Source organism: Acanthopagrus latus, chromosome 4 (assembly GCF_904848185.1).
Source record: "Acanthopagrus latus isolate v.2019 chromosome 4, fAcaLat1.1, whole genome shotgun sequence".
NCBI classification, from domain to species: domain Eukaryota; kingdom Metazoa; phylum Chordata; class Actinopteri; order Spariformes; family Sparidae; genus Acanthopagrus; species Acanthopagrus latus.
Genome location: NC_051042.1, coordinates 22,219,261 through 22,231,871, shown reverse-complemented (window position 1 = coordinate 22,231,871; position 12,611 = coordinate 22,219,261). Strand labels below are relative to the sequence as shown.

General features: G+C 41.2%; 1 protein-coding gene across 2 annotated transcripts in view; it reads left to right on the top strand.

Annotated features, from left to right (window-relative positions):
• The first annotated feature begins 3,363 nt into the window (after nt 1-3,363).
• The window catches only part of phlpp2 (PH domain and leucine rich repeat protein phosphatase 2), a 43,388-nt gene continuing 34,140 nt past the window's right edge, over nt 3,364-12,611 (top strand). The window contains exons 1-2 of one of the 2 annotated variants that reach the window (XM_037096278.1): nt 3,364-3,830; nt 6,476-6,756. In XM_037096278.1, coding sequence (XP_036952173.1) covers nt 3,618-3,830; nt 6,476-6,756 — 494 coding nt within the window. In that variant the 5' untranslated portion in view covers nt 3,364-3,617. Of the gene's footprint in view, nt 3,831-6,472; nt 6,757-12,611 lie in introns of both variants that reach the window. The other variant, XM_037096277.1, reaches the window with a different exon arrangement.

Below are 12,611 nucleotides of genomic sequence, written 5' to 3'. Positions count from 1 at the left end.
CTATGGCAGTTTTCTTTTCTTGGTTTGGGGTTTGTGGTGAAGCCGGCCTTGCTCGTGCTTGTTTAGGGTTGACTAGTATGAAGATTCATACTGCGAGGCTATAAATTCTCTCAACTGTCAGAGATTTTTTGTTTGACTATTTATACAGAAGTAACTGTGTCCTATCATTTCTACGGTTTATAGAGAACTTCAGTGTCCGCTGAGGGGCAATTTGTGGCACAGCACAAGCACCGAACATAGACACATTTAAAAAAATAAAAAACCCATCAGAGTGACCAAAACAGCAGAAGCCTAAGACAATCTGTAGCAGACTTCATCAACATCGACACAGACCAGACAGACATTCAAAGTGCATGTCGACATTTATCTTAAAAGTCTCAAACAGGCTCAGTTGGACCTCCATGCACACTATATCACAGGATAGTAAATGAATGAACAGAGTAAGGATTTTGTGATCAATGTTAATACTAACGTTAATACAATGACAGCACATTGGTCCCAAGGGAGTTTGTGATCTATGATAAGGCTAAGATCGCTACACCCTGTCACCACCTCAGCCCCCTCCCGTCTGCGAGGCCTCACACCAGATAACAGTCATTCAGAACTGGGCTTCAGCAGGCCGACCAAGGCTGTATCATCGACAGACTTAATGATTTAATGTGTCTGCTATGACAACAATCCGTTTATGAGATAGACCAGCGTCAACAGTGTTGCAAGATAACAGGACAACTCAGTGATCATATTGGGATTTTATGATTTTCGTACCTTGATTATGTTCAGGTATTAAGTTGAAGCATTAATCAGAATTAAATAAATTCATTCATACCAATTAACTCTTTCTCTTTAAGTCATTAACTGATAATGAACTAAATGGTCGATATCATATTGTAATTCTAATAAGTGATGTTGATTAAAAAAACAATCTTCATATCAGGGACTAAATCCAAAACTGTGATGGGAGCGATTAGCGGCCACATCGCTGCTTTCATTAAGCCTCTCATAACACGACAAGAATGCAGGTTAAACCTTAAGCATGATGGCTCCTGAGGGAGTCAAAGCATGCTTCACTGGGTCTGTAGTTAAAGAGCATGAGTGGTTCTCTGTGAACAGTAGAGGTATAATAAGGTTAAGAGTCTAAAAGTGTTTGTTTTTTTTGTTTTTTTTTCATGGAAGACATTTTCAGAAAAATGTGAGAAACCCCACTAATAATAGAGGTAAGTAATAAAATGAAGATGGTGCTTCAGTTTCAGGGTCCTGGTTTTTATCATGGCTTTTCAGGACTGTCGCTGGGAGTTCCTCCATACGTGCCACTTGGGTTTTGGGGCCCCTCTCTAATTAGGGCCCACTGAATAACTGCACGGCACTTCATCCCACAAATAATGCAGCTGATTCTGGAAATTAGGTAACATTTCTCAGTAACTGCACGCATGACGAGTACAAAGCTCAAATTAAATATGAGTATTTTGAAAAGTAATATACTCAGACTTTTGACCTGTCGGCTACTAACATGGTCCTCAGGGGCAAAGATTACACTGATCCTTGCAGAGCTCCATCCAAGTTAATTAGTTAGGAACTTTATTGTCCAAGTGGAAAATTGTCTTTGGCTTTACCTTATGACACAACACCGGACTACAGGAGGGGGATAATGAGCAGGGGCACAGTATCAACAAACAACTTAGTTTCAAACACATGTATACAGCCAAAGGTTAAAAGTATAGATTTTTAAAAATCATTTACACTCAAATAATTTAGAGTCATACACTGTTTTAAGCATAGAGTTATAGCAATTTAAATACAAAAGCTAAAAGACATAGATTTTGAAACAGGACCCTTCTATGAGGCAGGGAAATTGCAGAGCCTCATTAAGCCTCCAGTTTAATTAAGTGTTAGTGGTGCATATTCCAAAAGAAATGTGTAATTAATTAAATTACCAGAAAAATAATTGCCACACAGTAAAAAAAAACAAAAAACAAAAACCTTTGAGCACCCTGGGGTTGTGGGACACTTTCAACGTATTGTATCACCCCGTTTTTCTTAGTGGATGTCCTCAATAGGTCAGATCTGTTCGCCCATTTTTTTTTATGGGTTGAATCCAACTAGGAAAATAAATACTGAGTGGCACCAGCTAACACAATTTTGTCTGGGGGAAAAAAGTGTAATAAGAGTAGAAAAATAAATCCATAAAAGTCGCATCTTGTAAAATTAATAGTGGAATTCAAAAGACTTCTGCTCGTTAGCGGAGTGAGTGTTCAGCTAAAGCTAATGTTCTAGAAATGAGTTCATACTGTATTCAAAGAAGTATTCAGGCTAAACGTTGTACTATGGAATGTGTTTGTAAAGATAAATAAGTCTGAATGCTGATCTAGCTGACAGCTAACATATCACACATTTGCAAAACATACTTGTTGTGCAATTTAGATGGCTAGTTAGCTTAGCATTAGTGCTAACTTTTAGCCTTAAATGACTCATTAAAAAGCATAAAGTTGAAACAATCTTCAATCCTTTGTTTTTGTCAGGCTCCATCTACGAATGATGTGTAATATTCAATTTATGGCTTTATTGGTGATCAGTGAAGGATTAATGGGTCCATTCTGCAGTTAGCTCAGTTGTGGTTGCCAGATTGAGAAGAAGCTCTTTCCAGTTAAATAGGTCAAAATCATAAACAGAGAGGAGGTCAGTCCTATTTACCCAACAGAGATTCTTCTATACACACTCCTGTGTTATTTAAATGTTAATAAATGTCAATAAATGGACATTCCTCCAGATGTTCCAGGGCTCCTTTATAGAACAAATGTGTTAACTTGATGAGTTATGTTTGGTGATATAAAGCATGAAGTTAAATCAAAATGTGCAGATATATGCCTTAATTATTCAATTATTCAAGACGATAAAGGAATACATTTGTTTATTTTTTGTTTCTCTGTCAGTATGGTGTTTTGTTTTTGTTTATTTCTGTTAATGTTCATGTTCTCTTCTTTCCCAAATCGTACTATATTCAGTCTCTGTAGATGCTCTTAGACTTTGTATAATAAAATAAAAATACATTTTAAAATAAATCATACGATAAAGGATCGTGAACACTTGTCCTCGACGTTTTTCCTCGTGAATGTTTTACTACAGATCCATAAATCAGCTGTGAAAGATCCAACTCTGGTGAATCTAACCTACAGCATGTGAATGCGAACCACGAAAGATTTAAACTGTGAGTTTTATAGAAGTCTCCGGGTTAAACACGGTGGGTCAGACACGCCCTGCAAAGGACACATCGAGATTTCTGGGGGGGGGGGGGGGAGACTCGCCTCCCATGATTAATGTAATACCTCTCCCCTCAGAAGGAGGCAGTGGCTGATGATGAATAATAAATACCGTGAGCCCGCCCATTTAATGTTTATTGATCATCGCTCGGCAGGGCCTATCTGACCACAGTCAGATCCAGTCTGGATATGGCGTCGCTTCACCGACACAGGATGAATTTTCACCTCTCCGTGGGAATCTGCCAGGCGCATACCGGGACTGCACTTCTCGGTCGTCGTCGCTGTTGAAATAAAATTACAAAAAAAAAAATAAAAGAATAATTAAAAAAAAAATTGGAAAAAAAAAAAAAAGTGGGATCATACATGGCGATGGAGGACGTGGAGAACAATTCAGCGGTCGTGGCGACTAGCACCCAAGCGGGCATCAAGAAGGGAGGTGATGTCGGAGATAACGGGGCTTGCATAGACAGGCAGCCGGACACGGTGGTCCACCAAGCGGGGCTGAATCAGACTGCAGGTCGCGGCAGCCGCAGTGGTCCCGGAGCTCACGCTGCGACGGGGATCCGAGTGCTAAAGGCAAGTCATGACGAAGAGAGGTCTGTGGGGCTGATTCAGGCAGGACAGATGCATCTCTAATATTGTCTTACATGTCAGGGCTTGTTTCTTTTTTTTGTTTGTCTATCATTGCAGCGGGTGATTGAAACAGGCTAAAGTGCATGAACGCATCCTTGTAATATTATGTAACGAGGCTGTGGTGTAGTCCAGTGATTGGTATTCTCTTGGTTGATGATTGATCTGTGGATGATTGCCATTAAATGAGGAATGTACCAGAGCCAATTAACACACACACACACACACACCACACACACACACACACACACACACTGGAGGCTGTTGGGAGCTTTTTTACGAGAGGCCCACTGCTTTACAGTTCTTGTATGACATTTTGGGGCAGGACACATGATGTGTAATGACATATAAGTGTCTGAAGTAGCTGCTGGCAGACACACACACACACACACACACACACACACACACACACACACACACACACACAAACACTCAGCTGTGCTATTCAATTATGTGTATGCCTCACTCAGTTATTCCATGAGACAGAATCTCTTAAACTACAAATAGGTCACCCTGTTAGTAAGTGCAAATAAAATCATGTTTCTGTCTTAGGTATAGGTTAACAGATGACGGCTCCGTGCTCTAGTCCTCCTCACACCAGTTACTGTCAACATGAAATAGGTTTAAGTGAGGAAGTGCTCACATCACATCCAAACCCGGACCTGCCTGCCCGTCTTCGCAAAAAAACAAAAACAAAAAAACGTCCACTTTTGCACCGGATACAGTTTGTGTTGCAGTTACATACTGTATCACCATGACGTCGACAAAAGTCCTCCATGGCTAACTGTAAAACTGAGGCAGGTCAGCCACTCAGAGTCATCAGGACGTAGGGACATATATTGTGTGTTCAGATGCTCCTCACTGACTCGGAACAGGTTGAATGAACGTGCGTACTCTAAACCAGCGTGGCCCTGCTTCAGATCCACGCTGTGACACCTATTTGAACCTGGGAGCTGCCCTGTGGTGTTACACAGAGCATCTCTAGTTAATTGGGCTCACTCTGAGTGATTCCACACCTTGAAAGCGGCAGATGAGGAAAGGATTTTTTTGTTTGTTTTTTTCAACAGGTGTGGAATTGAAACATGCCACTTGATAAACAGGTCTTATCTTAATGGGATCCCCAGATATGAACGAGATCTTGGCGAATGATCTTTAAACCCAAATCCTGATCCTTTCCCAAGTCTCGTGAAAGTTCAGCAAATCTTAGGTTACCATCTAGCATTTGCTGGAATAATTCTGCTCCAGATATGATGGTGAAAGTGAAAGACTGTTCTCTCCCTCGGGTACAAAATAGTCTCAACTCTAGGTCCACTCACCTGAGCAAATTCCATTTACTGACAGAGACGCTTCTCTAATAATATAAAATAATGTCAATTAAAAAGTGAACAAATTCCAGTTGCTGTTTTGATTTTCCAGGTTCAGTCATGTGTGACAGGAGTTTGCAGAGGAAAACTTATATCTATTGAGACTCTTTTAACATTTCAAATGGCCAAAAGAATCTAAAGCTTTGTTCAGATTATATTACTTTAATATATATTTATTAACTGGCAACTAATGTGAAAGTGGCAAGTCATTCAAACAAAACAAATCTTTAAATGCTCCATCTGATGAGGAAAGATTTTCCCAATTAATTCACAAGTTTATGAAAAAAAGTGTATTAATTAAAAGAGTTTGATTTTTAAATGATTTATAAAGTAGAAATACCAAAAAAATACATTTTTCATCGTGATTTTAAAAATAGTTTTGGCCCTGTTGAAGTTTCGATAACAGAATCCATCATTAGCTGCAACTATAACTGCATCATCATCCGTCATGGAGCCAGTCGATGTTTTGGGATGGTTGATCTTGAAATCGTGAACTCTCACTCTGTCACTCAGCTCCTCGCTGCAACTGGTGGTCCAGCTGACGGTTCCTCTTCTGACTGAACTTTTCAGAGAGGCACTTGAATTTATTATGAGGCACCCCTCCTTCTCCTGATTGGCACACTTGGGAACAAATTGCTCGAAGGCCTATTGATTATCACAATTCAATACGGGAAAGATGACTTCATTTTCTAACATTACTGACGGTGCCTTCAAGTCAACAAACTGATGTCACTCACAAGTAGGAATAGTGAATAGAGGTCTTTGTGTGCTGTCTTTTATGAGCAGCTGATGTTACAGACATTTTATAATTTTAGCTCATCAGTCCTTATTAATGTCAAATTTAGAATAGTCTAACGTTACATAATTTTCAGGGAAAAACATTAGGCCACTGCACATCCGGCGAACGTCCCCGCAAGTGATTAGGGTGAGAGCAAACAACAACAACATGATATTCTGGCTCCTGTTACTAATACAGTCTCATAGTCCATCCACAGTGTAAAAAACATGAAAGATTTTTCTTTATTTTTCTTCTGTGCTGCTATTAACAGGTTTGTCGGAAAATGTAGAGTTTGGGAGGGTTGTGTCTACAAAGTTAAGCATTTGCAGGTGTCACAGCAAGTGTAGCGACTTGAATTACCAGCCACACCACCCGTCATGGCTGTCAGACGTGCTGATATGGATCTGATGCCAATCTTTGTGTCAAAATGACTCTTTCTGTGTCAGCAGCGCAACATGAAGCGGAACGGGAGTCGTGGCTGTGTGACAAGGAAAAACAGATTTGGATCACGAGAGCGGGACTGGCTGAAGGGGGACACCCAGCGGGGCTGCGTGTGTCTGTATGGGGGCACAGTGGACCCCCAGCCACCTGCCTCCGGCCCGCAGGCCTCCTCCACCCCTCAGACAGACCTGAAGTTGGTGCTCTGCTCCACCACTACCACGGTGGAGGAGCTGTGCGCACAGAGGGATGGACAGGGACTCTACGTTCAGCTTCATGGAGACTTAGTCAGGTAAATACCCACTAAATTAAGTCAATAAAGTTATGTAGTGCTTTGAATTTGAGCTGTTGAGTGGTGTTAAAAAGTGAAGGATGGTTGTCTTCCTCGGTCAAGGGCGATAGCAGGAATGATCCAAGTACCGTGTTGCCTCTTACAGACTATCCAACATGCTGCAGTCCTGCGTCAGTGTCTTTACCGGATCTATTCGAATACAATGCTGCCGTGAAGCATCTGCCAGCTTGCAGCTTAATGTATCATCATGTGCTAAAGTGGAAATGGAAAGAAAGTGAAAGAAATAAAGAATGACTTGAAGCGTTAAAATAAATGCTTTGAGATGCTGTTATGCAAGTACAGCGCAAGTGAAACGTGAGATGTTCCGCAGCTGGTTTAGACAGCTGCTTAGGTTCAAATGGAAGCACATCTCTTCCATCAGACACACAAGAAGCGCACAGCTGCAAAGGGAATAATAGCGGACAGAGCGATCTAACAGAAGCAACTAAGATGCATTGTAATATATATATATATATATATATATATGTGTGTGTGTGTGTGTGTGTGTGTGTGTGTGTGTGTGTATATATATATATATATATATATATATATTTCTTCTTTTCAACTGGGAAATATTGACAAGCAAAAAAGAAAAATCCAACCACCTGCCTCACCCATCTTAGGAGCCTAAGGAGCAAAGAGAAAATATAAAATAATAATGGAAATGCAATAAGCCGGGCCCAATGCCATTATGTATATTGTATAAATATGCCAAATATATCAGTATATATGCAGACATTACATCAGTCGACAAGGTAAACACAATAAACACAGTCGATATGCATAATAGGCATCTGTTAAAAAACAATTGGAACATTTGGAGTGGCATCTAAAGAGAAACAGAGCACAGATAAGGCTATTCCTTATCTAAGTCCTGTTGTGAAATAGACTAATAGTGGTAATATAGAAAATAATGAAATAATTAGTGTAGAACAGACATAGATACAAATGTAATGATAAAAGGGTAAATGCTCCCAAGCAGTTTTAATAGTCAGAATGTACATTATAAACTCAAGTCTACATCAATGAATATCCTAAAGGGGAAAAGATTTCTAAAGTGTATCAGGTATAGTCTTAAGTTTACATTAAAGGAGACATAATAAGCAGATTTTTGGGTTCCTTATTTTCTAGAACAGGTTTAAATACTTAAAGGTCCCATATTATACTCTTTTTCGTCAATATCACACAGCTGTAAATGGAAATGCATTGCCCCAAACCCATTGATGGTCCTGAATTTCAGCTGTCTAAAAGTCGCTTAAGTGAGCTCTACTGAGAGCAGGCTGATTCTGTGACTGCACCTTTAAATGCTAATGAGCTCTGTATGTCTACGCCTGCCTTGCCTGCTACACTCCCTCTCAGGGAGAGGATGCCGCTTGAGCTAACAGAAGCATGCACAAATGTTTTATGGTGGGTGTAACGCTATGGCTCGCTGAGATGGTTTAACCATACCAGTTTGACTCAGAATTGGACCCAGAATTAGAGGAGCAGCAGGACGTTTCAAAATGGTTAGTGTGTCTGAATAATGTTAGTTTGTTCATATGTGCATTTACAGTTACTACCATGTAGCTAATGGCTAACAGCTAGCGAAAGCTACAAACTCTTGGATGGTGTTCACATTGTCTTTGTCTCCAGTCTGCACGTTTCCAGAATTTTTACTGTGACAACCAAGCTCCATCGCGATATTATTAACATTAAACTCGCTTCAAATGCCATTGCATAGCGGACCGAAGCAGAGCTAACTAGTTAGCCGATTTCAAGCTGACTTCACCATATTCATAAGCAACTGTAAATAATATCAAAACATGGTGACGCTTACCTGTGGCTTGGGTGCAGTTGCTGGGTCCGGTATGGGTGGGACTGATCTTTTTACGAGGGTCAGTTTTGAGCGAAAGCCAGCTTTGTACTGACCCTTGTTACTGAAACAGTCCAATGTGAAGTGGTTAGCACACACATTCAAGCTGACACGAACTGCAGCCGGCATGTTGTCGTTAAAAATGAAACTCAACCACTGTCTCTTTTGTTGTTCTGTAGCTGGGACAGAATATAGGCACTGATGATTTTTACAGCCAACAACAGAGCAATTTACGTGTCTAAGTCCGAGCGACGTCATTGCGAAACACTGCTATCTTACCGCTGGACAAGCCGAACTTCACCTCGGGGATGGATGCCCCCCTCTCCTATCACCGCGCAGAGGAGGTCGGCACGTGGAAGTAGTGTGACGTCAAGAAGTCAAGAAACTAAAGGCGGGGCCACTGACGAGGTGTTTCAGGCACATGTTATTTCTGCAGGAGAGAGTAGCCTCTGTTGATACAAACTTTGAGCTTTTTAACTTTAAAGACCTTATATATGCACAAGAAAATATGTAACACTGAAGCAAAGTAAAAAAACATAAAAGAATAATAGGTCTCCTTTAATGTGTCCAAACTATGATGGAGAAGAATTTGTCCTTGGAGGCCCTGAGTGTTATTATATCTTCTAAGATGCTTTAGGTGGATTTGTGGATTTTTCAATGTATAAAATGTTCCTGGTCGCAGAAGTAGTGTCATAAAATCAAAAGATGTTTTTCGCTTTGATAGAAGCATTATATTTTTGAATAAATGTCAATGACCGCTGCATTGGGGACCTGCTGCAGTTCAGCGCACCTTACCAAGGAAACCCTCAGGGAGCATGACTGTACGCCTGTTTCAGCTTCACAAGACATACGTCGACAGAAATAGCAAATGACCCCTTGATTATCCGTGAAAGGATAAAAAGCTGGTCCACTGATCCGTGACCAAGAAGGAATCTGCGCCGTTGCTGGTTTGCTTTTTCTGGGAAAGCCTGTGTGAAGATATCAGAAAAGGAGAGTCTAAAATAAGAAATCAGACATAGTTGAATCACAGCAGTTTATGGCTTATTCTGTGTGAGCCTGTCTGTGGGTTTAGTTGTTGTTTTTTAGTGACGTGAGATATTGAGACAAAGCAAATCATCAGTAGCTGGAATCATTGAAGAGAATAGTAAACGGATGTGGGGAAAAAAAAAAAAAGTCTGGTAGGTTGTGTCATAGTCGATACTCTGACTGGAGGCTGTTATTGACCTTATAGGCTGGAAGCTAATGGTGTTATCAACTAATAGCATATTAGCCAACTTCATTATATCTGCGCTGATTAAAAGCTGTAGGCTTCGCAGCGTAATGCAGACCGGTAATGAATGAAAGGCTTCTGGTAAGCGCGTGGATCGGCTGTGTTCGTTCAGTCGACATTCCAACAGTGCGGCAGTTGACTTTCGGTCTGCCAGCGGGTGCAACCAGGTGGATTTAAATTTAATATTTAAGTCTTCAACAGCCAAACACAGGGCTTTAGTGACTTAAGCCCCGATGATTTCTTTTTATGCAAAGAATAAAAATTCCCTCCAGAGAGACAGCACATACAGTCAACACTGTGAAGTCAAGGTTGCGTTAAATGCATTCAATTTAAAAAAGAAATGCATCCATGTGTTGATGGAAAATGCATGAGCCTGTACTCCATATATGTTTGACCTTCATGCCCTATATATTTTTTTCTCCTTCTTGTAAATATCCACCTTTCAGGTGAGTGTTCTATTTGTAAAAGGTCTTTTAAGTGTGATTGATAAAAAAAAAAAGTGTGCTGTGTAAATGAGCATCTGACACACACTGAGCTGCTGACAGCACTGAGATGAGCGCTGAAGAAAGGATTTGTAATTGAGGGATGGAAGCTTTTTTTAGTGATTTTCTTTTTATAGCTTGTAGTAATGTGCTGCTTACAGGAAGACACGGTCTGGGTTCTTTCCTGCTTAAGGAACATTCTCATTTGCGCAAACTCCCATCTAATATAAATTTGCTAAGGCAGTATGGCTGATAGAGGGCACCGATCCCTCCATTCATCCATTCTTGAGCCACTTATCCTGGTCAGAGTCACAGTGCCAACGTGGCGAGCACAGCAGCCTGCTGCTCTTTTTCCCAGCGACAGCCTTTTCCTTGGGGGATCCCTAAGTGCTCCCAGGGCAGATGGGATATGTAATCCCTCCGACATGTTCTGGGTATGCCCGGGGTTTCCTCCCAGTTTGTCATACCCAGATCACTTCCAAAGGGAGGCTCCCAGACATCTCAGCTGGCTCCTCAGAGGAGCTAATGGCTTGATAACACAGGGCTCCCAAATCACTGAGCGCCTCACTCTGAAATGTAAAGTGAGGCCAGCCACCCTGCAGAGGAATCTCATCTCATCTGCTTGTGTCTACAATCTGCGTGGTGAGGGACCGGGCCAATTGCAATTTAAGAATACCCCTGTGATTGGTCCTGAAATAACAGATAGAGTCTCACACAGGATCGGGACACAGTGTCAAATACCTGAGTCAGTATGGGAGAAAGATTTACAGGTGAATGACTGAAGGTCAGTCAAACCCTGGAGCTTGGTCTGGCACACAACAAACTAGCGACCATTTTGTAATGGGATCACAGTCCGACCATGACTACAAGGTAGTCACTTACTATTAAGATGAGAACTCACGGGTTGGCCATCATTGAACGCCCTTAAAGTTCATAATGAATGAATGAATCGGTGCTCATGATGAATGATGGACAGGAGCGTGAACATCCCTTAGTTCTCAGTCCCTTGTTCAGATCCCACCTGTCATGGTTACAAGTTTAAGTTCAGTTGATTTCCTGTTTTATGTTGAAACTTTATCCTCGTGTGTCATGTTTTGCTTTCCAGTTCCTGTCTGTCTTTTTTCCCGCTCTTTCTCTGTGTGCAGCTGTGTTTCACCTGTTCATTAGCCCTTCTTTCCAGTTAGCCCTTTTGTGTCTTCTGTGTCTTCTGTGTCTCTTGTGTTCCCACTTTGTTCTCCATGTCTCCTGGCTCTTCAGTTTTGTGTTTTTCTTTTTGTTTTTTGGATGTTCCTTTGCCAGCATCCCTTCGGTTGAACGCTTTTAGGACTGTAGTATGTCCAAGCTTTGTTTTCATGCATCAAGCACAGAGTTACTGTAGCAGCCAGGTAATGAACATTGCAATTTATATTGTAAATTGTTAGCTCTCCTCTATTATGGCCTGATTATTGATTTTCACAGGGGGTACCTGCCGATACATAACAAAATGGGCAGCCTATCAGCACAGTCACGCAGTCGGGAATCTTCCTTTTGTTCTGCTTTTTTTTATGTGTCTCTTGGCCCCTGTGGTACGAAACTGAAACCTCGCTGAATGATCTATGACTGCTGAGGCATCGCTCCTCCTGCCAGCTATTAAAATGTAAAATACACCCTGATGAATTTAAAACACACTCCTCCAATCTTCTTTTAACAGAGTCAGTTTTCGCACACCTTGCACACCTACGCCCGTTTTTTTCAGCTATTTTGGCTGATTAGACTGCTGCTAAGATCTGTGTTAAGCGGAAATCATGCTGCGAATTAATATCTAATATATAACGAATAATGACTTTGAAAAAAAAAAATGTCATTCAACACTGTCACCCACACAATCCAGAGAAGTATAATTAGCCAAATGATGTGAAAACACCTGTGTGGGTGCATTGTTGTGTTATAGAGGTTTCTTTAAACCCCACCTATCTGTGTTACATGAGCCACTGGGTATGTCTACTGTAAATCAAGAGACACATCTCCACAGTTTGCTGCATAATTTACCTTCCACCCCGAGGATAGCTGAACCCATTGGGTGGCATTTGACAGAGATTTAACAGCTTCTTGCTGCATTGCCCAAGGTTGGAGGATTTGTGAATAAATGAGGCATATCTGTGCCTCGGTGTAGGCGTCAGCGGGGATGGTCAACAGGGACTGTCAGTCATCTTTCTCATACCGACTGCTGGAA